The sequence below is a fragment of the Pelecanus crispus genome, chromosome 2, assembly GCF_030463565.1.
Source record: "Pelecanus crispus isolate bPelCri1 chromosome 2, bPelCri1.pri, whole genome shotgun sequence".
NCBI classification, from domain to species: Eukaryota; Metazoa; Chordata; class Aves; order Pelecaniformes; family Pelecanidae; genus Pelecanus; species Pelecanus crispus.
Window position 1 is genome coordinate 69625456 of NC_134644.1, and position 27249 is coordinate 69652704.

A 27249-nucleotide genomic window follows, 5' to 3' on the forward strand; every position below is an offset into this window, starting at 1 on the left:
AGTTTTCATACACTGGGATTAAATGTTGAACAAGTGCTTAAGTTTTCTACCAAGCATGGATACATTGATCAACTGGCAATTAATTGTGTCACTTACTGTCACTCAGGTTACTCAGCTGCAAAATCTGGATTAAGACACTTTCACTGTCTTGCATGGGTGTTACAAGAGATTGGGTGTCACATGTGAGCATGTGGGGCTGCCAACTGTCCGAAAATAGCATGAAAAAGGGGAGCAAGTTGCAGAATCTGCGCTCTGTTCTTGCAGACCTCTTCACTGCTTTTCAGGAGATCCATTAAGTTTTCCCTCTTAAAAATGTGATGCACTTTGGGCATTGGTTGCAGGTTCGCTGTGTGTTACTCCTTCCTTCTGATGGTTTTCAGGTGAACGTTATTAACTGTATCTTCCTTTTCGTCTGCTTTTGGTCCCTTTGATTTTGACATCCTTTAGGATGATTGCATCTTCTTTTTGTTCCACCACCATTATGCCTGCACACATCTAATGGGCATGAAGTCCCTGCATCTCTGAAGCTTTTACTGGATGTCTTGATAGCAAGTCAGGCATAATGATGTTAGAGCCAAACTTCCCATCACCGTCCAGTATCTTGCCATTACTTTCCTCTGTCTTTTGGCAAACTGTACCTTTCTTCATATCATTTAAGTCTGTAATTTTGACCGGTCACTGAAGTCTGCTATATTTAGCTGATTCCTGCCCCTGTGCCTGCATCAAAATAGCAGTATCAGCGTATCATGCGTGTTCTGGTGCAGGACATGGATGCCTATATTCGCTGTACTTAATAAGCCGCACGTTCCTGACCCCTCGGCTCTCTGCCCGTGAAAGGACAGTGGCTAGCGTTTGGGAAGCCCGCAGCATATCGTGGCTGTGCAAGTAGATAAATAGCTGGAAGGGAGTGGGTTGGAAGAGAGATCACGTTTCGTTTCTGGAGAGCTGCTCAGAGCCGGAGCCGTGCGTGAAGCCTGGGCGCAGCTCAGGCACAAAGGGTTAGTCCCGAGTTTTCATTGCCCTCTTAGCGTCTTCACTTTGAGGCCACTGCTTGGTTTAGCACCGCAACGAGAGAGCCCTGAGCCCGAGATGGTTGCGGCATGTCAGGATTAAGAAGCAGGAGCAGGGCTTGCACAGCGTTGCCCGTGCGTGCCTGGGGCCAGGACTACCAGCACTGTGGCTCTCCTGCGTGTGCACGCGGGGACGTAACGCTTTGCTTATGAGCGCAGGGCGAAGAAGGGGTGCGAGTGACCATTTTGGATGAGACCGAGCGTTGCCAAAGCGAGCACCAGCGAGCGGGGCAGCAGCCACTGGCAGGGTGCTGGATGCGGCCGTGGGGCGAGGGGACGGGTGCTGCGTGGGTGCTGCCGGCGGCGTGCTTGGCACAGCGGGCAGCACCGGGGCCGGCGGGGGGCCGAGCTCCCGCCGCCACCCCCGCCTCCCTGCACATCCTGGCCTGGCATGTTGTTGTTATGATTGCTATGGAAATAATTTCAATATGTTTTGTAGTTCTGAGATGCTGTGTCTTGCATTGTTTGGCTGGAAAGCTGCTTGACTGGTTTTAGAGGGTGGCTGTACATGCACAAACACTAGCTGATTTTTTTTCGTGGTGGAAAGTAGGAGATTCGCAGCATGGTTTTAATTAGAATCGCTCATTTAGTCTTTCACTGCAGTGTGTTCTTTAGTTGAAGGATAATTTAATTTTCTTTGTTTTGGAAGATTTTCGTGCTTGTCTGTGTGAAATGTCTTTATTTACTGTGCCTCATTGTGCTTTGTGCATAGCTTTGATTGTGAGGAGAGTCAAAAACAAAAACTTCCCTGGGCTGTATTATTTTCCACCTGCTGTGGCTTTTAATACAGGCTCACTGCTATGTATGTACCAAGTGCTTGCATTTCTAGGAGAAAAACACCAGAGAAAATTGGCAAAGCATGCAGGGTTAGATTTAGCTGTAAAACTCTCATTGACTCGAAGAGGAATAGCACTTTTAAAAGTTGTGAAGTGCTGAAGAAGTGTAACTGGTATGGGTTTGGTTTTTTGCCTTGGAGAAGTCCACAGAAGATAACGCTTGTTGAAAAAAAGGCAAAACCCCAAAAAATCCTGCCGCTCCTTGCAGAAGTCTGTATTAAGATCTTGTAACACCTCCTGTGCTATGGAAAGTCTGCGGTCTGGTTCAAACACAATACAGCGTGGAGCAGTCCTGTTTATATGTGTAACAATATTTAGATAGTGCCTGTCATCTCAGAATGAAAAAAAGCTACGTAAAATATGTAAATCTCTCCCCATATACGCAGAAACTCATAAAATGGCTTGGAATGTGCAGCTTTTTAAACAGAAATTTATAGATGCCATTTATCCATCAATAACCTTTAATAATCCTGCAATAATTTTCCAAATGGCTTTCAAATTAATTTTCAACTGCTTCTCTTGCAGTGACATTGTTTCCACTATGTGGGCCTCATGTCGTAGCTCTTATTCTGCAATAATATAATATTCCTCAATCAGACTCAAATATTGTTACTGAATATAGGTTATAGACTATTATTGACTACAAAATGGCATACAGTAATAGAATTTTACACAAACTCCACCCATAGCTGCAAACACGAGCTGCCAAGGACAAACAAATTTAGACCACAACTTGCAGGCACATGTGCTAGCATCTAGGTACACAAGTAATCTCAAGCACATGTCCTGAAGACATCAAAGCCTCATTTTCTAATCCCTCCCGGTTGTGAGGAAAACCTTAAAATATGTGAACTGACATAGCCCCACTGCTGGCTGCAAGAGCCCTACTTGAAATGGAGGCAGGTTGAAGAGGTTTTGCAAAGAGCACGACAGCGCAGTGGCAATGCTGGTGCTGGGCTATGGCTCTGCAGTTTTGCTAGCGTAAATGAAGCCCCTGAAACTCTCAGCCCAAATAGATTTTACATGGGCGGTTGCTCTAATCGCAGGGCGGCGTTAACCTAGAAGCCTAGCTGTAATAGCAGATGTTTTTAGGAAAATCATATAATGAGTAAAAGCATTCTACTGTTCCTCCAGTCTTGAGTAAAATAAGGTAAATAACATAAAGAAAAATATGATCAAATTCGGTCTCTAGCCTCTTGACTCTCTAGTTACTAGTGAATGCTCTTTTCCCTTTTTGTATTAGAAAAGTATGTAAGTTTAAATTTAGTATAAAAATGAACATTAGCAAGAGTACTGCCTTTTTATTGTGATTTTAACATGCACTCCAGTTTTGAAACAACAGCAACAGAAGGCCACCCAAAATGTACCTGATGCTGCTCCAGAATTTCCCATGCTGCAGAGCAGAGATGGGGCGCATTGCTGGGACCGGGGCAGGCGGATGTTGCTGCGGACTTTGCATGCGAATGAGCTGATCCTTGCGGCACCTCTCCTCTGAGAGAGGGAAGGGTTATTAGTCCCATCTCAGGCACGGGGAGGGAGGCTGCAGGTGGAGCTTGTTAAGTGTCCGTCTCCCAACTGTGACCACCCACTGCCCACCCTGTGTTGTGGCTGACTGTAGGTCCAGGGTACAGCAGGCCCTCAAAATGAGGGTGGAGGAGACAAAGCACTGAAGTTAAGCTGTGGTGGAGCTGACTTTGACCTTTCCCTCTGGGAGAGAGAAGGGCTGCAAAGTACCACCATTCAAGTTGATGTCTCATACCCCTGCTGTGAAAAGCTGTGGGTGACTGCCCAAAATGCATGATGGTGAAGTGCAAAGCATTGTGTCTGTAGCGGGCTCTGCCACTGCGGGGGTCTTCTCACAGAAGCTCTGCTCCGTGCGTCTTTGGGCTAAGTGCAGTGTGCCTTTCTTGCAGCGCTGCCCTGCGTTTGTGGAACACTCGTGCTTTGAACTGTGGCCTGGGCTGGTTACAGGGGCAAGTCTGCGTCTGGGTTTATTTGGCTAACCGTAGATGTCTGCAACTGAGCTAATTGCCTTAGTTTCTCTCTGTAATCAGGGGAAGGCTTGTCGGTATAGAGTTTAGGGAGCTATTAATTTTATTCTGATGTGAACATCTGAAGCAGCTCAGGTAAGTCACACCTTCAGAGTGCATGTCTCATTTTGCTGGCTGTGAAGGCAGCCAAGGTGACTAGACCCTGTTGTTGTCCAGCCTGTATGTGTTAAGGTGGCGTGAATCACCTGGCTTTTCCCTGGGTTTTTTTTGACTCGATGTATTGTGTATAAATATGTGTAACTGGGCCCAGCAGGCTTTAAGATTCTGCCAGTTCACCAGGACCGAGGTTTACTTCTTAGGTTAGTTAACCAAGTAAGGCTTGAGCATGATGGGGAGGAGCAGTGCCTTTTAAGACTTTGGTGTTCCTGGCTCTGGCTTGGGACTTGACCCGTGCCAGAGCCTCATGTTTGAAGTAAACAGGTTGATATAGATGCTGTCTTGGTTTGGGTGTAAAAACACAGGTCCTGGTTGCCAGTACTCATCATACCTTCCTTCAAAGGAGAAAGTGTTACCCTCAGTGTCCTCCTCAAATCCCAGTTGTGCACTGACATCCTGCTAACTGACTACAGCAAGGTATCATCCATTTGCAGCAGCAGTTAAGCTACCCTGTAAAGCTTTTATTGGCAAATTCTGCCATTAATATTTGCAACATTTTATTTGGCTGTCTTACTTGCTTTAAACAGTGTTGTGGTATTAGCTCATCAATATTTGGATTAAATTCTAGTGCAACAGCTGTTGCTAAATAATGTTAGTCAACGTGACAATATTTAGAATGATCGATTGAAAGTAGTCCTTATCTGTTGAGAAAGTTTATCTAAGAGTCTTTCATGCTTATTTTATTTACTTGCTGTTGGAGACCACAGGCCTTTCAGTTCATTTTAGCCCTTGTGGCCTGTTGGGCAGAGCTGCTCATGTTATGCTTGTGGTCAGAAAGTCTGGTCTGTTGCATCCATTGGGTTTTTTTGGTAAAACGAATGACATCAACCAATGGCATCACCATTGGTCTCAAACAACTCACAGTGTAGACTCCAATCTCTCTGGATTTTTCACAGTTTCATCAGACTGTCTTGGAGGTCAAAACCTTGAAGCTGAGCTATAACATATACCTGACCTATTTTTATTGCTGCATTAAGATGCTTTCTGTGGAAGGCATGCTCTCAGATAAAACTGCAGCGTAATTGGAGCTGTAAGACCAAGTGGATCAAAGATGGCTTAGTGGAAGGAGAGTAGGACCAGAAGTGTGTAGTGACCTGGCAAAACACATTGCCCTTTTCTGCTCTGAGACAGGAGTCACTAATAACATGTTTATGAATCTTGTGCGTGTGGTAACAGTACTTTTTGGGGGTTGAGACAATGGAAGCAGAACCTGTCTTGAGGAACATACACGTGCAGACAGCACTTTTCTGACTCCGAAGAGCAAGGGGGTTGCATTAATCTGCTTTATTCCCCAAGGAATGTGGGTGTAAGTCATGTGAGGATTGGAACCAGAGGGCTGAGAAGCGCTGCGTTTTCCGTAGTGAAGAAGGGGTTACCCGGCCACATGGCACAGTTACTGGCTTTTATTTTATAAGAAGGCTGAAGCACAAATTGATTAAACATAGAGCAGGCTGGAAATATGTAAAAACTTGTTATGAAATTTTCTCTGCTCTAATCAAGTCATGTATCTGTGATGAAGCAAAAACGATCTGGTAGAGCTGGAGATGGGAACTCAATCACCCTATGCCCAGCTCACTACTCCTTCAGCTGCAAAGCCATCCTCGCTCTGCGCTTTTATATAAAGCCTTGAAATGCTTTCCTTCTTTTAATTCATTTCTACATAAAAAAAAAAACCCGGACAGAGGTACTGTGAAATTTGGAAGCCATCGGTGTTCATGTGATTTAGGAGAAGCAAGGAGGTTTATTTCAAACCTTCAGACAGCCTCCTTTCCCCAAATACAGAAAGGAGTCGGGGCTTGACTCGTGGAGTGTCTGATTATAAGAAGTCCCACTTGGGACATACAGCTATATAGCATGCTAGTGCACTACATGCTTTGTCTGCCTCTATCGTTGCGTTTTCAGTTCCTGCTCTGTGCTGTGGCCTCTGACTCCAATAGCTAATTAAGCAGCAAGATGTCTTATGTAAGAATTTTTTTGTCTTTTTAAAGGATTTCTTGGCAAGTCAGAGAAATTAAGAATTCAAAGTGTATTTATAGTAATTTTCATGGCAACAGAACATTAAGTCCAATATTCATGTTATGAATATGTCTCAGTACTTATAGCTCTCCAAATATTTACAGAGATAAAGCCTTTAAACATAGCCCCAGCTTTCTGTCTGCAGTAGCAGTTTAAATAAATGTCATTGGGATAGGAGTTAAAATTTAGGGGGAAAGCAGCCATTTCTGGTGTAGTGCTGTCTCACTGGTGTCTATGAACCCCAGAGGTATTTTGCCTGGAACTGTGTTGCCCCTGTCCCATGTGAGCCAGTGTTCATCTTGCTGTGCAGAAAAAGCATCTCAAAAGCACTGACCCTTAAGCAACTAACCCCTGGGCTAGCTGGGCACCCTGTTGCCCTCAAATTTGCAGGCGTGGGAATTGAAAGTCATGGAGTTGCTGCAGCGCTAGTTGAGCCACCGAGTGATAACACAGCGTTCGGGGTGTGGGGGGGTGCCTTGGGTTTGGAGAAGTTTCCGATGGATATTGGCAGTGGTGCTGTGCTGTGGCTGGGGTGGGCATCGGTGAGGGCATCACGCCCATCCCGCTTGCGCCGACGGCACCGGACACACGCTCGAGGATCCCGGGCCAGCCTGCGCTCACCCACAAATGGGAGCTTGCTGGATGTGAGTGATGCGTCAGCGACATGACAAAAAGCAGGTTCACAAGTATAAGCTTGCTCGGGGTATCTGCCTAAGAATATGTAATGAATTCCTGTTGCAGTGCTCCTGTGATTTTTTTTTTTTTTTAACGCTTAAATGACCATGGATATCACTGTCCAAACTGAAAGCTGTTATGGATGCTGAGGGCAAACGTTTGAGTGGAAGCTGAGTAAATTGAGGGGCTGGGTAGTTTCAAGGGCGGGGCACTACTGCATGGGACTCCCAGGCCCGGATTTTTAATCTGTGGTTTCCAGAGCCCCTCTTTCTGTTGTCAGCGTGCATTTACTCAAATGCAATTTGAAAGCCTGCCACACTTCAGTTTCATATTGCTGTGGGTCCTGTCCAAACACAAACGCATGCAGGCTGCTAGGGTGGAGAGCCCCAAAAGGCCACACGTGGTGCCGTGCCACAGGACAGGCTACCCAGGGGAAAGGTTGTTTTCCCACACGAGGGCCAGCGGTGGTCCCCCTTGGGGAAGCGCGGGGCTGTTTGCGAAGAAGTAAAACTTCTTCATTTAAGTGGACTGCCTGGCGTGGGTGCCACCTCTGTCCCTCCACGGTGGAATGACTCTCCCCATCCCAGTCCTGCAAGGAGGTTTTGGAAGTTCCCACAGCTGCACAGTTAGGTGATGCCCTCTGAGAGATGGGCCATGGTGCGGAGAGGGCTGGCTGCCTCCGGTCACCTGAAAGCGGGGCTGGGAATCGTGAAGGGTTATGGGAAGGACATCTCTTCAGTCTCGTGGTAGAAAATGGCATGAGAGCCGTAATGATTTCCTAGTGTCCCAGCGAGTAAGATCCTCAGGACTTACAAATTCATTCTGTTAGTAACCCCTTTTCTGATGGGCATCCCTCTTGTAAGTCTTACAATTTTAAGAGGCGTGTGAGTTGTGTTGGTTTCTAGGTACATCTATTTTTGAGGAGGAAAATCCTTCCTAGAAATAGAGAGCAGCATCTTGCGGCTGTTTAGACCAGGAGATTTCATGGCTGTGCTGAGAGCCAGCAGCCACGAAGGCTGCTTTTCCCTGGACAGAGACCGAAATGACTTGTGAGCCAGTGACTGGGTGTGCAGCGTCTCTATTACATTAAGATTAATAATTCCTCACAGCATATTTGCAGCTGGAAGTTTTATATAGGTCTTTATTCATCATGATGTGAACAGCTGCTCTTTTGCAGCACTGTTGAATTAAAGTCCAAGTGGCAGCACTAGAAAGTGCCACATAAAACACACTCCTGCTGTTTTCCATTCACTCCTTCTCCCATCCAGCTCTCACCCTCTGCCCAGGCTTAGCCCTTTGCAGGAGCAAGCCATTTTATTTTTATTTGTGGACCAGCTCTGACTGCATTTGGATCTTAAAACAGAGTTTGAGTGAATCCAAGGAAAATTAGTTTTAGAAAGGAAAAATAAATCTTGAAAGCAGCACAAAAACCTGTAGGAATTCCTGTTACATTTTTATTTGAAGTAAGTGAAGGACTAAGGTGTAGTAGCATGTATGTTAAGTCGCACAGGGCGTAAATTATACACTTTTTTTGGTTAACTGTGTCAGATAAAATTCAGCAGAAGCTATCACAGCCAGAGGGTCACCTTAGCTCCTAAGGAGGTGTTTGGTTTTGGGTTTTTGGTTTTTTTTTTTTTGCTCTGAAGTCTGCCTGCTCTGCTGTTTTGAATAAGACACTCCTTTTTTTAGCTTGTGCTCTCATCAGAGAACAGTGTACAGGAGCATTCGTGTGGCCCAAGTTTGGCACCTCCATTTTGAATCCACACTGACAAGTGGTCTGGAGCTGAGCTTTGCACCTCATCCGAAAACTGGCACCCAGTATTACGTGCCTGGTTGCCAGCAAAGGGAAGAGGTACCTGGTCAGGCTGATGTGCCTCTCTCAGTCCTAAGTACTCCATGGGCTTCAGCAGCCTCCATCCTTCTGGGCCAGAGACCTAAAAAGCACGAAGGGCACGTGGGTGGTATCGAAGTGGCTGAAACTCGTACACCTGCAGAGCGTGATGCTGAAGGTGGAGAGGAACAGCTGGAAAGAGACAGGAATGCTGCGAGAGGCCGCAGCAAGGCGGGTGCCACAGTGGTTTGTTGGTCCCCCACGGATGCTGTGCATCTGGCCGAATCGGCACTGCCAGGGCTGCTCCTCGCCCTGCAGGGTCCTGCATCTCTCAGCTGGGGGCTGCCAGCCCTTGCCTGGCGCCCACTCTGTAGGGCGGAGTACAGCTGCCTGCTGGTTCCCTGCCGCTGCCCTGGGGCACTCAGTGCACCCCCCAATCTGCGGGAGGGCTGCCTGGCTTCTCCCGGGCGCTCGGTATTAAGCCCTTTGGTTTGGGAGGGGAGTCTGAGTGGAGAGCCTCTACCATCCCCTGGCTCTGGGCACCCTGAAGTGTGTTTTTTCCACAAGCCTCCCCTAGCAAAGGAATTCGGAGTCAAAACAGGACAGAATAGGAGGGGACTTTGTGATGAGGGCAATCTTTTCATGTCTTTTTTTTTGTCAGAGCTGTAGGTTGCTGGCTCCCTGAGCCTTCAGCAGCAGGTCCCTGGGCGTTTTCAGCCCAGGGCCACAGAGGCAGGGCAGTTCAGTGGCTGCCCAGGTGAAGGTTGGGCAGGATCTCTGCAGTGCACGTGAAAATAGGTGCCCAGGTCCCCTGACCTCACCGTTGGTGCCTTTGCTTCACGTGACAGTCATTGCCCGCAAGACCAACTTTCCCCTCTTCCCATTTAAACCTGTGATGCAATGGCTTATGTCTCCTAGTGCTTCTACGTAGTAGCTAAAAGTAAAGTTTTTTTCTTAAAAATTGAATTGATGACACTATTTCTATGCATGCTTGGTGCTCACAGCTAAAATCAATACTCAAAATGTTTGTGCACTTTCTTTGTAGTTCAAACAGTTTGATCTTCAATTTCGTTTTAAAAAATCAGGACACTGAGCACTCACTGGTATTTTTTTGAGGCATATATTAGGTACATTTTTAAAACATGACAATTTGTTTCATTACATCATTAATCATGTGCAGTTACTGTAACAAAAAAACAGACCTACTACTTGAAAAAGTTAGCAATAAAGCTATTTGGTGTGTAGCTCCCAAAGCTCTGGCTTAAAGAGACAAGCAGCAATTATTTTAAAAATTTCACTGTTTTATAGATTTTATCCTGTTTGACCTTTTTGAAAGCATTGGAATTACATTCCAAAACATCAATGGGGAAAAAAGGGAAAGAAGCCCCTTTTCCCCAGGCTGGGTGTTTAGTCTCACTAATGATTCTCTCCACACAGACTCAAGGTATTCCCTGAACACTTCTAGAAATGTAGATGGACGTGTAAGGCATTGCTGAGCATAAGCACTGTGGTAGCTGCTGCAAGCAGCATGGCCATCAGTTACATGGTAGGATAAGATGTAAATACTGTTCTTACTATTTTTAGAGGCATAAATTGGCGTATTTACTTGTTGTCTTTATTACTTACCAAACGTACAAAGAACAGGCACACACATTCATAGACGCATTGCTGATATGGATGTTACCTATGGATTTTTTTGGCACATCATTATCATTAAGGATGCAGCCCCTAGTAGCCTGGAGAGTCTCAAGCACACGCTGCTGGCTAGTTTAGAGGGTCCCTGGTTGTGCCCCACTTTGTTCTTAGTGGGAGCTCTGCCCTGAATGCATTGGGACAGGCTAAGCCCTAAATCAGCCACTACGGTCATTTAAGATATTTACAGAGTCAGAGTCTAGAGGAATGCACCGCTGTAGGGTTTTTGCAGCCTTTTCTCAGAACTCCCAGTAAGTGCACGTAAAAGCTATTATGTAGTGTAGCCCCCCTTTTTCCTGATGGCGTGGGTGGGTGCAGAGGGTGTACCTGGCTGATGTGTCCCGTCAGCATGGGACCATTCTTTCGGTGGCCTCCAGGAGCCTCTCCAGGCACAGAGGGCTCCTTGTTATGACAGGTAGCTTTCTGAGCATTTCAACAGATGCTTCAGCATGCCAAAAGCATAAAGCACTTGGAAGGGAGCACGCAGAATACTTCAGCCGTGTTTCTTAAAATAAATGTCATGGCTTAAATAATAGACGTTTTCCTCACAGACTCTAGAATAACCACGATGCTGAAATAGCATTTGAATTATTGGAAGCAACATTTGTAAAAATTCCTCAAAATTCAGTAACTGTAGCGAGGTTTGGGGAGGTTTTGCTTTTTTTCCTAATGCTCGTGTTAAAAGCACTTCATCTCCGTCTGCTCATTGTTTTTCAAGTCTGTTTAATTCTGATTGCCAGATTTCATAGATATGCACCAGGCGCGCGGTTGGAATCCAGGCAGGCTGGGTATGCTCACGTCTGTGATAAACCTCAGGTTATCATCGCTGTAGGACTGAATCAGATAGTACGTTGCAGTCAGGCGTCGGCTGTGAGGGGTGAAGCCACGCTGTTTCCCTCGCGCTTTGCTGGAGGAAGACGCCTGGCGTTCAGCGCCGCGGCGCCTGGGCGTGCGAAGACATTCAGCCCCGATGCACGGTGCGCAGCGCGTCTGCCCAGGGAAAGGCTGGGATTTGCTTTGGCACCCTGTGCCAAGATGAGCAGCAATCTACTGGTGAGAATGAAGACGTGTTGGTGGGAGAGGGCGTTGTGAAAGCGATGACGGAGAGGTGTAGGAATCCCAGGGAAAGCTTGGTGTGGTGGAGCAGTTGCCCAGCTGGTGCAGCCTTTCCCTCGCTCTTGCGTAAGATGATGTAAGGTGACAAAGAGCTTAACTGTGATCGGTCTTGTTCTGGTGTTAATTACCAGTGACTGCATCGCTTTTGATAGAATTAGAGGAGTGTAAAACAGGCCCACAATTAAGTCTGATTTTGATCTTAGCAGCTTCAGACAATAAAAATGCAAATATCATTTGAGACCAGTTCAAATATTTTTAACAGTGTTGCTGAAAAAGGAAAAGAACAGAGTAGTCGGTGGTTGGTCAGAACAAGAGAACGTGACATACTTTCATTTCAAAACCAAAAACACTGACCACAGAGGTCTTATCTGCATACTTAAATTTTGCCTGCATTTTTCTGGTGTACTAAACCAGGCGGCTGCTGTCTCCTCACCTTTATTTGGGAAGGAAAACTCATTCCAAAACATTGTGCACCTGATCACAGCTAAGTCCTTTTACACTTTCACAGCAGGGGAAAGTACAGCTCTTTCCACTTGGATCTACGTACTGCCAAGCAAAGCATGCCTGGTAGGAAGGGCACATCCTTTATTATGAATGCAGTAGCCGAGAGCAGCCTTTGTCACCCATGCTCAGCCGCTGAGTTATTAGGAGAAGAGCTTCGGACTGTGTTACACAGAGAAAAAGATAAAAATAGGGTGTTTGACGCATGCATCCCATGTCGCACGCCAGGAAACAGAATCATTATACCACCAAGTACAGTATTCCAGAGCATGCGTGGAAAATATGCATGGATGTGAACGCGCGAGATCTTTCCTAACCAAGAAAAATACTCAGTCCCTCTTTTCCTCCTTCCCATCATACATCTGTCTTGTTCACTATTCCCTTTACCTGTTGACAAATCTAACAGCCTGGAGTATCGCAGCTCTGCCTTTACTGCCGCTGCTCCCCTCTTCGTCCTGCTGAATGATGTGACAGTAATAATGCTTTCCTATATTTTGAGGGAGCTGCAGAATAGTCTCGCTGTGCCCAGCTGGGAGTAAGCAAAATCTTGCCCGTTCTCCAGACATCTGCAGCATGCCAAAAACTCCCAAAGCTCGACGCTGTCTGTCACAGAAATTGTACGCTGGGTGCATAATCTAAAATTAGTCATCCACAGTATGTGCCCCTTTAAATGTTAATCCTTGCATCGTTTTCTTTTATTGCTTCTGTTGGCATACACGATTATGTGACATAATATAAAAGTAAATAATGTGATGCAATGGGTAAAACTCAAAGGGAAATACATATCAGAGATCAGATGCCTGATACCACAAAATAGGAAATAAAACTTACAGTGAGTTCAGAGTGAGGATTTTTGCCTGTTTTGAGGGCAGCAAAATCAAGCATATAGTGATTCTATTGTCTTTCTGGATGTTTTTGACACTTTGTAGCTCTTGAAAACTCATGTTCGTTCAGCGCTGTAGCTACTACTTGTCTTCAGGTGCAGAAGTAGCTGTCAGGGAGTAAGTAACTGTGGGTAATGGATACAAAGCAAAGCCCAGCAGGGCCATACAACAGGGCCTTTTGAAAAAAACAAACATAAATTTATTTTAAAGATCACAAGCCTTAAAAAACAATGCAAAACATGCATCTGAGATCTTATTTATTTTCCAGCACATGAACCCTTCTTGGGGGAGGGCAGGTACACAAAGTTGAGGACTTTGGGTGTTCAGTTGCCTCCTGGTAGGAAACCACAAAGGGAAAAAAGCACAAGCTGAGACTCAGCAGTAGGTTACAAGATATGGCAGCAGCCGAGTTCAGATTTAAAGATAAAGCTCAAAATAGCAGAACCCAGTGCAAGACCAACATTTTTTGACCCCTTTGCCTGGATTCAGTAAAACATATGGGTACCTCGGTGTGCGATTTTGCTTTTGCTGAATTGAGGTTTGAGTTACTCGCTAGTCTATTTTTACCTTTTAAGCGGCCTTGTAATTCAATATGTGTTTGTTTTAATTTTACACTCTCCATAAAAAGCACCGTACATGACGAGTTGGAGAAGTGACCGCTGGTAATGCATAGAAATTTAATCGGCTGGTGTGTCACACTGTTTTACTTTCCCCTCCTGCAAACCTGCGTGCCACTCGTGATCAAAAATACCCCACGGTACCCTGTGTCTCCTCCGTCACCTCGGCTTTGCCGCTGAGGCTCTGGAGATGCCGAGGCCGGGTGACATCAGCCCGGGCCAAATCCAGGTCACTCCGCCAGCTCCGCTCGCTCGTGCCGGTGGCGGTAGTGAAGAGCCAGGGCTGCAAGGCGGTGGGGACAGGGCGGTGATGAGTGGGACGGCGGCTTCCCCGTGGCCGCCGGCTGTGCCAGGAGCACGCTTGCGATTGCCTGCTGGCAGCTTGGGCTAAATCTCCGCATATGGGTGTTAAAGCCAGAAAGCCCTCTTTTTGCAGCGTAGCACTGATGTTGGTGCCTAGGGTCATAGGAGGTGGGTGTTCCATGTAGGGCTGAACTGAGACATGCAGCCCACAGCACCCTGCTGAAGGCAATGCACAGGCTTGGCTCTGCTTTTTTCTGCCTGTCATTTTGTCGATACCGCAGATTTTCAAACTGCTGCTAATGTGTTTTCGATTTGACAACACTGATATGGAACCCCCCCGTATCATATCACAACCCCCTGGCTCCCAGCTGCCTTCATGTGGTGTCTCAGCAATGCAGAGCTGATAAAATACTGGAGTGCTGGAAATGTGCCTCCTCCTCCTGTCCCTGCATCCTCCCAGCATCCATGTGCTTTAGGTAAGGATGTAAAAATTGCTACACCAAATCAAACAAATGAAATTGCTTCTGGTTTCCTCTTGGCTCTTCTGACCAAAGCGTGGGGTGAAAAAATCTGCAGTATGCCCAAATAGTGATAGAAGATGTGTCTAGGCACAACATCCTCCTTTGCTCATGCATTGGTCACCACGGTACCTGAAACATTGCCATTATGCATTCCTGTTGCCATCAGTGTGTTTGATAGCAGTGGGAAGGCTTCGTGCCTGTGTTTGCACTCACCAGAGTTTTGCAGTGCTCAAGGAGCAAAAGTGACTCAAGATCTTTGTTCTTAATAGCATTCCCGCTGTCAGATGGTAAAATACCCTGGAGAGATAGGTCTTACGTTATTATGAAGCCATAGATTACTTTTTAAGATTTAAGGAGAACAAAAGCAAGCTAAACACAAATATCAACAACATTTGATATGGGCTTCACCACTTGCTTTCAGCTTTATTTAGCTTTGGACTTGTATGCACCGTAAATTAAAAAACGTTGCTCCTCACCAAATTACGATCAGTGGTCTAATTTGGATCGATCATCAGATTTAGTGATGGTGGAAAACTCCTGCCCAAACCCACCTGAACCATTCGCAGAGGAAACTAAACCCACGACAAAGAGAGCAGGTTTGCTCTGCGGTGGCACATCTACTAGGACAGCCCATGTTGCCTGTGCTCCTCTCTCCTGTGGTTGCTGCATCCTCCCATTGAGACAGGGCTTCGCAGCTAACTACTGCAAGGTAACTATTTTTGTGAGACTCATTTCCCAGCGTCAGCCGGCAGTGTTAAGCAGAGGTTGGAGCTGTCCCCAGACAGCTCCACGCGTGGTCTCCTTCGCACCAGCGTCAACCTGGAGTAGCTTCTTCAGGAGATGGTGGGGATGAGGTCAGACTCTGCTCCTGCTCCGTCCCCAGCCTGTGGCAGAAATAACTCTTGTTGTCATCAGAGCGGTCACTGTAACATGGATGAGGTTCAAGTCAGGCCCAGTAGCTTCAATGAGATTTTTGTGCGATTATAACAAGAATTTGACACACATGGTGAGCTACTAGTCATGTATATGTGATCTGTCTCCACGCTGTCCCAGGAGGTATTTACCAGCATAAAAATCAGTTAACGAAGGGACGTGTCCCGAGCAGCAGTCTGCTGCTGCATGAGGGATGACCCGGGAAGCTCGGGGATGGATGAGCTGTGTCGTTTCCACTTGCAAACTCCGTCAGTTTTGCCACCCTCAGTACTGGGAGGGAACATTGACTTCATTGTGGTTTTTTGCTGAACGCCACAGCAGAATTTATGCAAAGTTTTCTGTGGACGTAGCGGGAGTGCTCAAAAGCTCACCCCATCTAAAGTGCCTCAGGTCCTTTAGGATAATGAGACATTTTCTGAGTGCACCTTTTTATTGTACCAATATTACGTTACAGGAAAAATGGAAGGGGGGAACTTAACACATAGCACCTGTCACAAGTTCTCTCCTTGAATTAGGCTCTCCTGCTTATAAAAATTTAATTGATTCCTAGCAGTTTATGTGCATGGTGCTCAGTGGGTGTTTTCTGTTCTCTTGCCAGCTACATGGTTACTTAGAAAGCGAGCCGCTCACGCTACAGCTGTTCATTGGGACTGCAGACGACCGCCTGCTGCGACCCCATGCTTTCTACCAGGTTCATCGAATCACCGGGAAGACCGTTTCCACCACCAGCCACGAAACAATACTTTCCAACACCAAAGTCCTGGAAATTCCACTTCTTCCAGAGAACAACATGAGAGCAATGTAAGACCCAGGCACCGCATCTGACTCCTAGCAGTTTCCTCTTGGTTGCCCAACTTGGTTTCTTCTGTGTTGGGTTTTTTTGGGTTTTTTTTAAACACAATTTTCCTTTTCCTATCTTTTTTTTTTTTTAACAGTTCTCTCTGTAATAATAGGTTTTCACAACTTTGCCAGGACAAATTGCTCCTAATCAGCTTAACAACAAAATGAACTTCACAAATATTTATGACAGCTGATTGCTTTCATTCTAGAGTTTCAGCCAATGTGCTTATTTGCCATTTAAAATAAGTATCTCAGTTACCGAGCTGTAAATATCTCCTACCTCAGCTCCTGCATTTAGTTTCTAAATATGACACCTCTTGCTCCTATACGCACTAGCACAAGGAACAGGGCCTATTAAAATTTATCTTTGGATGTCAAAGGAAACTCTTAGACAGCATTTCCAAGTACCATAGTGTTTTTTTGAGATTAATAAACCCACTCTTATTTCTTATGTAATAAAAATGAGCATTTTTCGTGGCATTTGTTTAGAAGTAAAGCTTCTAAGAACTAAGAGGAAGAGTAAAGGTGATAGAGCTTACAGATTGGAGTTATTAAACTGGAGTAAGTTTAGTCCTATGCGGAAAAGAGGATGTCTTAGGATCTCTGAATTAGTAGCAGTCTGAATGATAATTAAGTGCCCTGTAGGTCCATTACACACAGGTAAATTTCATTATAGGATTGTATATAAAGGTTCAAATATCCTTCTTTGTATGTGACATACATGAGACCCTCCACATTATTTAATGCCATCCTCTCTGCCTGCCTCATTCAAATGATCCTAGCCCTTATCTGAGTTGTCTGCCTTGGGAGGAGTCTGTGTGTGCTTGGCGTACATGTACAACTCTCAGTGTGTGTACAAATGCGAATGTATTCATATTTATATATAGATGCATGCACCTTTGTGTGTATGTATAGTAAGACAGAAAGATAAGTAGGTAGGTAGACAAAAAGCAAGCAAGAAATCCTGGCCCCACCAAACCAAATACCATGGGAAAATCCCAGGGAGCTTACTAAAATCACAGTTTCACTCCTTGTTATTCATACAGTTTTCTGCGCCTTTATGAAGTGAAAAATCATATCAGACACCTGAAGTCCTTCTGCATATAGTGGTTATTAGAAGCTGGTTTGCAATGTCATGTACAACATGCCCTGGAGTGCCTCATGTAAATAGAAGAGTTAGAATGTGTTTAGCTGCATTGCCAGCTCGGCTTAGGGTGATCACTCAAGACCTGAGGACCTCTGTCAGTGCATTGTGTTAAAAGTCATGACAAGCCTGCAAAATTATTGGCCCCATTTGCTGTCGTAAGCTGGCATGACTCCATTGAGGCTATTGAAATTTCACCAATTTGTACCCACGCAATATTTATTTGGCCCTTTATTTATCCAGTTTGAATCACATTTTTGGCCATCTAGGAACATTATTACTGTTTCAATCATCTTTCTCCCTAGAATAAAGGTAGTTACACAGTTTGGGAGCCAAGCTGAGCATTTTTGTGACATGCGTGCCAGATCGTAGTAGAACTCTCTCAAGAACGACAAACAATGCTTTGGCATATATAAACCTTACATGTCAGTAGTCTAAAACCTCATGTAGAACTAACAGTGAATTAAAATTTGGACCAAAGGACTTTTCTCACACATAGTTTGTGTATTTAGTGAAACACTGAAGCTCATCTGCACATTTAAACTTTTGCACATTTACCTTCTGTTGACTTCGTATTTTAAAGTCCATGACTTTACAAGCCTGAATTTAAATGCTTTTTCTCCTCTGAACTGTATTGGCTCTGAACTAATTGTCATTAAGTACTTTTTATTTATTTTACAAGTGTTGCTACAGGAGAGATAGTATTGAGAAGCTCACTGTTTCTTCCATATCTTATGAATCTTTGTGTAGAATTTTGACGTGGGTACAAATATTTCATAATTCTTAACAGCTTCACCTGCTAATATGCATTGTTGAGAAGCTTTAATACTTTCATTAGTTTCTTTGATTGTATCAGCAAGCGCCTTTTTGTTATTCTGAAATCCATACTTTAGAAAAAATGCAGATCAAAACTGTGCTGCCATAGTTCTTGTTTGCAGTTTGCTTCAGAACAGAGCTTCAAAAGTCTGGAGGGGGAATTAAACCCTTTGAATGCAAAATAAAATTAAACTATGCATATTCAGTGTAATAAAATGCATGCCAGAGACCAGTACCCAGAAGAAATCGCCGTGTAGGCTTTGTAGTTGTGGCCAAAGCACAGGTATTTTTGCAGTGGGTTTTTGAGTGCGTATGTTTATATATCTTTTGTTCTGGGAACTTCCTCTATTGAAATTTGCTTTGACAAAAATCCTGACTTGTAAACTCATCCAGGAGGAAATCAAAGTTAAAGAAAAGGAGAGATAGGTCAGAAATAGTAACAGTTCTATGTGACGAAAAGTACGTTTTTCCCTAATGTGGAGGGAGGACTCTGAGTTTAGGTTTTTTCATGCAGAGCTTCAGCTCAACACTCAGCTTGGGAGTATTTCCAACTCATTCAAATACAAACACAATGACAGTAGAACTGACCTCAGGGAGAGCTGTGCTCATGAATAAGCATTTTCAGGACTTTGCCCTAGAATAAAAAGTCACATCAGATTTTTCTCCAAATTAGCTGTAACAAGTGAAATCGTAAGTAACCCTGCGTTCTAGATTAGTAACACTTTGTGCACTACCATCTCATCCCATTGACTTTTCTATTCTTGCTATTTCTTTGGCCTTCAGTTAATCTGTAAGCACCATCCTTACAGGATGTGTTGGGGAGGAAGGATCTTTTAGATTTTCTTCCTCTGGGAACTGAAGTAACATACTAAATTTGTGTGCTCAACAGCAGTTACTACCTGTCACTACAGATAGCCCCAACTCAGCTACTTGTGGATGCAAGTACTAGGCTTAACATAGTCTGCTGTGTTCAGCCTGGTCGTTGCGTCGTGTCTGACTCGGACTTTTAAGGACGTACAGGAGAGAGGGAAGGTACTGCATGCTTGTGTTTTCCTGAAGTCTGCTTGAAATGAATTGAATTGCTCTGTGTTTCCTTTTGGATAGCATCGACTGTGCCGGGATATTAAAGCTCCGAAACTCTGACATCGAGCTGCGCAAGGGAGAGACGGACATCGGTCGGAAGAACACGCGTGTGCGGCTGGTCTTCAGGGTTCATATCCCGCAGGCCAACGGCAGGACCCTCTCCTTGCAAGTAGCCTCCAACCCCATCGAATGCTGTAAGTAGCAACAAATATCCTTCTTTTGCTGGGTATTGTGCCACCCCACACACAGTCTTTGTCCACCAACACGCTATACATTGGTTTTGCTTTACGTGTCTAGTTGATGAACCTTAATCTGCTTTCCAAAAGCACGTGGTTTATACTGAAGACAAAATACCTGTGTCTTAGAAAAAAATGTGTAGTTTTGTGCATTGATTTCTATAGGAAAGAATGCGCTTGAAACAAAAGTAGAGTGCACTTAAGCTAATAGTAGACCTGGGAGTGAGAAGGCTTTCTTTTTTTGGTGACTCCCTGTTGTACAGGTAACTGCTGTAGGAGTTTTGGAAAACAGCTATCGTGTCCTATTCACTCTCTGTCTCCCCGTCATAAAGCAAAAACCAGCAAACAAAACCCCAACCCCTTTGATGCGGAGCTAGCAGTATACTAGAGCTGACACACTGGCAAAAGCTGCCTGCGGCTTCAGAAAACCTTCAGAAACCAGGTTTCTGCACTGGGGTCTCTTTGATTGAACAGACTGCTTTTCATCAAATACACTGGGGCACCCTCCAAAGACACCTATATCATTCTTGCTTCGTAAGCCTTGTCAGCCTCCCACACACAAAATGAAACCTGTTTGCTTCGTGTAGCTTTAACGCTCCAGCATAAGTGGTGGAAATTGAATTTCAGTCTAACTCCCATTGCTAATTTGGTCATCTGGATGGACCGAAACAGTTTTTTAAGGTTTTGTTGGATTCCACAAAGTGGATCTTTCTGATGCCGACAGGGTAGGGAGTAACTTGACATCTGGTGGGTATGTGGGGGGTGAGTTCTGGGGGTGGGAAGCAGAGGGGATGGGGAGTAAGGCTTGACCATCCCTAGCCCCGTGCATGCTGAAGGGTGATGTCTGCGCTTGTCCCTGTGTCATTGCCAGGCTGGAGTCCCACACGTGTCTGGCAGGTCCTGGAGCATTTCAACATTTGATCTCTTGGAGGCATGGTGCCTTTTCAGGGATTGTTAATAGGCTTCAGGAAAGAGCATCCCTGCATTCCTCTTGCAAAAGAAGTGTCTTTGGTGACAGACTTTCAGACCAGCAACAACACTCCATCCTTTCATGTAGGGTAGCGCCACTGCCACTCTGGTAGTCCGAGTCTGCAAGAGAGGCAGAATTTGTAGGAAAGGGCAGTGCTGTTAGACCAACAGTGATAGCTTCTCTCCTTCACAGTTATTAATTTAAATAAACAAATGAATGTTGGCAGGGGGGGAGTTACATTAAGGTAAGCCTGTGTTATTTATGAAGAATAGCAGACCCTCCTTACCTATAGCAGGCAGACCAGCATAAAGCCCTGTCTTCTGTCCAAGATATGCATGAGAGGAACAATTCCCGCTTTGTTTCTTATTCAAGGGCAAGTTCTAGGCTAACAGGCAAAGCAAAAAACGTGAGGAGTCATGGTTTCATCCTGGTCCTGTTGAAGCTGATGAGAGCTTTTCAATTGCTGTATAGCAGGATAAAGGCACAATTTAAACACATCCTGAACTGGTCTGTGCAAAGGTGCCAAGCTCAGGAAGCCACTAAATATGAAGCCGATTGGATTTGTATCAGTGCAGTTTTGAGGGTTGTGTAATGAGCAAAAGCGTGGTACATGCCTCCTGAAAGGAGCGAAAAACAGGAGAAAAAATAAGTGCTAGTGTTATTTCCAGTGTGGAATGTGGAATAAGCTGGTGCCAAAAACTTCATGCATCTCTTAGTGCATGTGACACCAGGAGGAACCATGTAATCTGGATAAAATGTCACGTCATCCCTTGAAGCACAGCCACGCTCGCTCCGTGTCCCACTTGGGGGGGATAAAATATGTGCCACGAGAATACCGGAATCTCTTTGCATGGATCCACGTGTGCTTTGGCACTCAGGTGCTGGTGGAAATACGCTCTCTAAACTGTGAACTTCTACTGGATCGCGAGAACCCATGGCTGTGCTGCTGCTGCAAGACAGTTTGCAGAATTGACAATACAGTGTTTAGTGACTGAAACACATTTTGGATATGGATGATCGTCTTGTCATATGTGCCTTGTAAACACACACATGTACATTCTAGATAACATAAGAGAAAATTATTTTAAATAAATTAATTTTTAAAAAATATACTTTTTGATACAGTACAGATCAAGCCGAGTTTTAAAACAGCTTGTTCTTTGTGAGCCTTTTGAATCTGTACTGCTATGTTTGATAACCCTATTGTTTATGATCAAGGCGCTTGAAAATCAACCACATTTCCTGCAAACCTTGTGACCTTTCTTTGTTTCTATATCAAACTCCGCTTAGCTTATGAGGGTAAGCATTAAGCTACTTACTGATGCAGTATTTACTTACTTTTTACTTATTTGTGTGTGTGTGTGGTTGCCTTTTTTTTTTTTTTTTTATCTTCTTTATAACTCCCCAGCTCAGAGATCTGCCCAAGAACTGCCTCTGGTGGAGAAGCAAAGTACTGACAGCTTTCCTGTTATTGGAGGGAAAAAAATGATACTGACTGGCCATAACTTTCTGCAAGATTCCAAAGTCATCTTTGTGGAGAAAGCACCAGGTATGTCTTTTCAATCTAGACTCCGGTCTGCCTCTTTTCCCCTGTTTTAAAATCTCTGCCAAATGATGAAAGCATAAATACAGTAATGACATTTTCTTCTGCATGTAATGTGTTTTCCATGTCACTGCGCAAAGCTGTGAAAATGGTCTGAGCTAATGCTGAGGTTTCACACTATGACAGGTGTAGTTACAGGTAGACAATAGCAGCATTGAAAGTCGAAGTTGGGCATTTGTTTTTGTAGCAAACTGCAGATGTAGTGGGTAGGACCTGTGAAAGGTGTTCGAAACCTCAGGTGACACGTCCCCACAAAACCTGCAAGGTGGTGCATCTTGTTAAACCTTTCTGTAATTTCTGGAAGAGGGAGTTGCTGGTGATGTGTATGTGCACGTGTGTCTCCTTCTGAGGCAGTCGAGACCGGTGGCATTTACAGTCCGCTGGCTGAGGGGGACTTGCAGCGCACATGCATTCATTCAAAGGAGATATTTCTGGTTTACCTTGAGGACTGGGGAAGGACTGCCGCCAGCTCCCTCCTTGCATGGCACTGCTCCTGCAGCGTGTTGGTGGTGGGACTGGTCCTCTCGGGGAAGGGTCCCCAGCCAGGCTGAAGCAGGGCAAGCAGCATGGGGTGGGAGCTGGGGCTGGAGGGCTGGAGCAGGAGGTGTCTGGAGGAGCGGTGTGTCACAGGGTGACAATGCATAACACGCGTGAATGCCCCTGCGGGAAAAGGCGGTGGGAGCAGAGCTGTGAGTCAAAGTCAGGCTCTGAAACGAGATCAGTAAGGGTAGTTTTGAGTCTTGTTTTGGAAAGGGTTTCCGTGGTGCTGGCACAAGCTACGGATTCCTCAGCTGCCGGCTGACCCCCCCCCCCGAACTTTAAACCATCTTGGGCGCTCCTCAGGCCGCCAGCGCTGGCTTTGATGCTGCTCCCATTTAACCCTCCATGTCCACGAGGTTCCCGTGCCATTCCCCTGCCCATAGCTGCTGCCAGCGGCGCAGGAAGCCAGACCGCAGGAAGGGATGTCGGGGTGAGCAGGGGAGGCTCTGGAGGCGAAGACATCTGAGTAGGCGCAAGTCTAGTGGGCTCAGGGGAAGAGCAGATGACTTCCCCAAAGTTCCTCGGGGGAGTCCTGGGTTGGTGAGGTTTAAGTCACCAAAAGTGGACGTGGGGTGGAGGTAATGCCCCGGCTCCTCGGCAAGAGCCAGTCAGCGCCATTCCTGTGACCCCCAAGCACCATGTGTGGTCGGGCTGTGGCCGTGAGATGAGCAGAACACCCTTCTTGTTTCTTAAGAAAGTTAAAAAAAAAAGGAAAAAAGGTGGTATTGCAATTAAAAAACAAAAATGGAACTCTGCTCTTTGCATAGCATGAGGGGAGGGAAGAATGTGACTGTCTACTTCATATTTAAACTTCCTTCACTGCACAAAAGTGGGATAGTGTGACAGGAGCAATGTCCTCTATCTGTCTCATTACAGGAAAGAAACCACATTAAAAGGTGCCTTCCTTCATACTTATTTTCTCTCCCTTTATTGAGTTGGAAAAATTTTGAAGTATTGTGTCCCAAAGGATTATGATGGTGATGCTACTCGCCACCAGCAGGTACCACAGTGTGGATTTGGACACCGTCTCCTGTAGCGTTAAGTACACCAAAAGCAGGATGTCCACTCTATAGCCTTAAATTACAAAAATGCAAAACGGGGCCAGCCTTGTACTTCTTAACCAGACAGATAGCTCCCTCAAGCAAAAGGAATTTGAGGCTGCACAAAGACAGCATGTAGGTAGAAAATAATTTATATAAGCAACATTTTTTAAACATTGTGAGAGGTGAAGGAGTGTCCTGCTGCCCACTGGGTGTGCTGATGGAAGAAAATGATCAAAAGGCCTTGCCTGTCACCCTGAAAAACTCCTGGGGTGAACTCCTTGGGTGCATGGGTTGGCAAGATGGACCAGTGCAGGAGTGTCTCTTCTACCTGAAAGCACCACCAGAGATCCCCCTGCACTCTTCCCCCTGGCATGGAGTCGGGGGCAATGCTGCTGGAGTCAGTGAGCTGCTATCATTGAAGAGTAATCAAGTCAGTATTGAAAGATCTGATCTGAAACTGTCCTGCCTGGTTTTAGTAGTCTCATGGTAGGTTTTTTGCGGTTGCAGGGCAGTACTGCCTCGTGGAGGTATATTGCAGGGGCCGAGCCTTTAAAGCCAAGAGTGCTCAGCATCGCCAGGAGCTGCAGTCATGCCACTAGGAATGACACACAAAAAGCAAAGTTGCCGGCTGATCTGGGCTGAGCAATTTCTAGGGCTTCTGTGATGAGTTGTGTGCTACGTTGCCTAACAGCTCGATGCATTGGAAACAAACAAGCGTGATGCATCGTTGTCTTAGTGGCAAACTGCTCCAGCTCAATTTTTGAGCAGAGTCACTGTATTCAATGTCAAATGAACAAGCTTTACCAGCCTTCACTTTTGAAAATTGACACATGGTGTTTCTTTTCTTTCCCTCTCAGCTCCTGCACGTTTATGAAAGCAAGTCAAGAGAGGGAACACCAGCATAGTTTCTCTTTCTCTTAGAAAGCTGGTTATGAACTTTTGTGATTAGCTGGAGACATTCATTAGTTTTGCTGCTGTTACTGCTTTTGTTTTTGAATTCGAAATGTTAATCACGTTGCTAGCGGGTAGCAGCCAAATGCAGCTATTACAAAGTAATAGATCACAGGAATCATTGCACTCATAAAAAGAATGTATCTTTTATATAAATTTAAATATTAAACTACATGAGCTCATGTCTTCAGTCCTCACTCAGAAAGAGTCGCCAAGCCAGGAGGCAGTCTCCGGGAGCTCATCTAATTCATGCTAGTCTGCATACTTAATTGGTTAACGCAAAGAGTTTGAGAACACTTTTTGTTTGCCTTTTTTTTCCCTCCCTTCTGTCTGAATAATTTCTTTAAGTCTGCCTAGTGCATTGTGGTCCGCTGAATGTTTTTCCAAGCGTGAGTCCCAAGCTTTCCGACTTCAGGGCTAGCCCTCAGCTGTTGGAGTCTCTGGAGGAATGGCATTATCCTGGCCTCCTTTCGTGGGGAGTCTGTCTGAGCAGTGACTCATACAAGAGGGAATCCCTGAAGAATGATCAAATCAATCCTTCAGCCGGGGAGGCAGCGGCTTGGTGCTTTCAGTTTAACCCGTTACTGGCTGCTTTTCAGCCAAGAGGCATATGAAACAGAGCAAAACGTACTTTGCAGTGCTGCGACTCTGCATCTCACAGAGGAGGAATGAGGCAGCCGAGGGGTGAAGGCAAGGCGCACTCAAAGGACCGTGGGAGGAGTGCTGTGAGGACCTCCTCTGAAAGGAGAACCCCTCACGGTGTGGTCCAGCACGCAGGCAGAAGACACCCCTTTGAATAAATAACGACTTTGTTCAGAAGTGGACTAAAATTTGCTCAAGCCTTTTACAGTACCATAAAAAAGTTCTCATGTGTTGAAATGAGTCCTTATTTTATGGGATTTTGGTCGATGTTTTATTGCTCGCACATCACACCATATTTTCCAGTGATGAACGATGGTATAAAACGACCGTCCAAGAAACCTAGTGGTAGTAAAAATGTGAATGCTGAGTGTGCTTTGAGAGGTTCACTCTCTTAAATTCAGAATTTCCTTAGACTGGGGTGTCCCACGATGACTTTGTCTCTTACAAATTACACTAATAATTGTTTTTCTTATCTTCTTTCACTTTCTGTCACTCTGTAGTCATACTTTTCTCTTCCTGGGTTTCAGAAGGGTCTTGTCAGTCTGCGTGTCATGGTTGTTGGGTGCTAGGTTTAGGACGTCGAGTACCAATCTGGTTTTCATCAGAAGAATTAGTACTTCCTAAAATATAAAAAAGTTTGCAACTTCTTACCAGCAAGGGCCCTTGATGTCTGTATGCTGGTATTCACTGTGGAGACAAGGTGTGCGTTTTAGTTACAAAAGTGGCTGACATGAGGTTGATGTTTGATAGCTATGGGAGGAGGTCTTTGGCTAGGAGGGACAAAATATCTCCTGTCTAACACACAGATCTGCAAGAGCACATAATTATAATTATGAAATTGTAATAAAAGACACTGATTTATTTACTTATCTTTTTAAAACTTTTAATGTAATGTCTAGATTATAAATGTACCAGGCAACAAAAATCTGAGGGAAGTTCAGAAAATGCAGAGGTGTTTGGAGAGTATGTTTTAAGGATGATCTATGTCAGCTACCTTTTTTTGGTAACAACTGCGAACACTGTGTATTTGTTTTCAAAGCTAGTTTTCTGAAGGTAAGGTGAGTTACTAAACACAAAGCAGCACAAAAACCTAACAGAAATGACCAGACTGCTGGCTCCTAGTATATCAGATTATGATTAGTGATCTATAAAACTGAGTGCGGTGGAAAAATCCGAGTTTCTCTTCACTCAGTTCACAACGTTTCCTATAACTGATGAGTGAAAGCTCACTGATGAGACACAGAGCCTATATCCCAAGCACCAAAGCACGGGAAAGTTATGTCTTCCTGGCACGCTCTAGGATGTTGTAGAGTTGCCCAAGATATTTCGGGGTTTAGCAAGAGTCTCACACTAAGATCTGAAAGAGTTAATCTACTCCGAAAACTGCTCCTTGCTCAAAAATTGCTCCTTGCTCCTGTAGCTAGAATGGTTTTGGCACTGGAACTAGCTCAAGTATTTCTGGACTTCATGGATTTGGCCAAGTCTAGACATACCTAAGAGATCAGGTTAAACTGACTGAAATCTTCATTATTAGCAAGTTGCAATCTATGGGAAGAAATGGATATTTGGTATATTATTATTAATTATCATTCAGTTGAGTTTCCACTCATTAAGTTAGAGCTCCTAGCCCATTTCTTTGGTTTTGTGCTTAGTGACCAGAGCTCAAGGCAAGAGTTTTAAAGAGCAAAAAGGCAGAAACGTAACACCCAACTTCACTACAGGATTAGTTTCTCAAATAACACTGACTTTGAAATTCTGATTCTGGGCTGTTAATGTTGAGGGCCATTTTGTCCTGGTCAAAGGCCCGCATTTGAGCTTCCTTGTGACAAATGCCTCTCCGTGAAGATGCATCACTCTCTTTGATGGACATTAATAGAGTTTGCAATTTGAAACGCAGTATCTGAGTAACTCCGGGCTTATGGACTTCAGTGGTTTTGAACATGTTGTTAATTACTCAGCCTTCAAATCAACAGTGATCCTAGCACCTACACACTCTGTAGCCTAATTGCATAATATCCTCAGCTATTGTGCCCAAAGCCTTTGAAACTCAAGTTCCTGAAAGACAGAGAAATAAACAGCACCTGAGCAACATTTCCTTCAGGGATTTTTCTCTTTTTGAATATTTTCAAAGAATTGAAGTTTGTCACGCTTAGTTATTGGTTCAAACTGTTCATTCTGA

The 27249-nt window shown here is 44.9% G+C and overlaps 1 protein-coding gene across 1 annotated transcript in view; it reads left to right on the plus strand.

Annotated features, from left to right (window-relative positions):
• The window catches only part of NFATC1 (nuclear factor of activated T cells 1), a 108981-nt gene that overhangs the window by 25000 nt on the left and 56732 nt on the right, over window positions 1-27249 (plus strand). The window contains exons 4-6 of the mRNA XM_075705022.1: window positions 15801-16003; window positions 19107-19279; window positions 21700-21840. Coding sequence (XP_075561137.1) covers window positions 15801-16003; window positions 19107-19279; window positions 21700-21840 — 517 coding nt within the window. The remainder of the gene's footprint in view (window positions 1-15800; window positions 16004-19106; window positions 19280-21699; window positions 21841-27249) is intronic.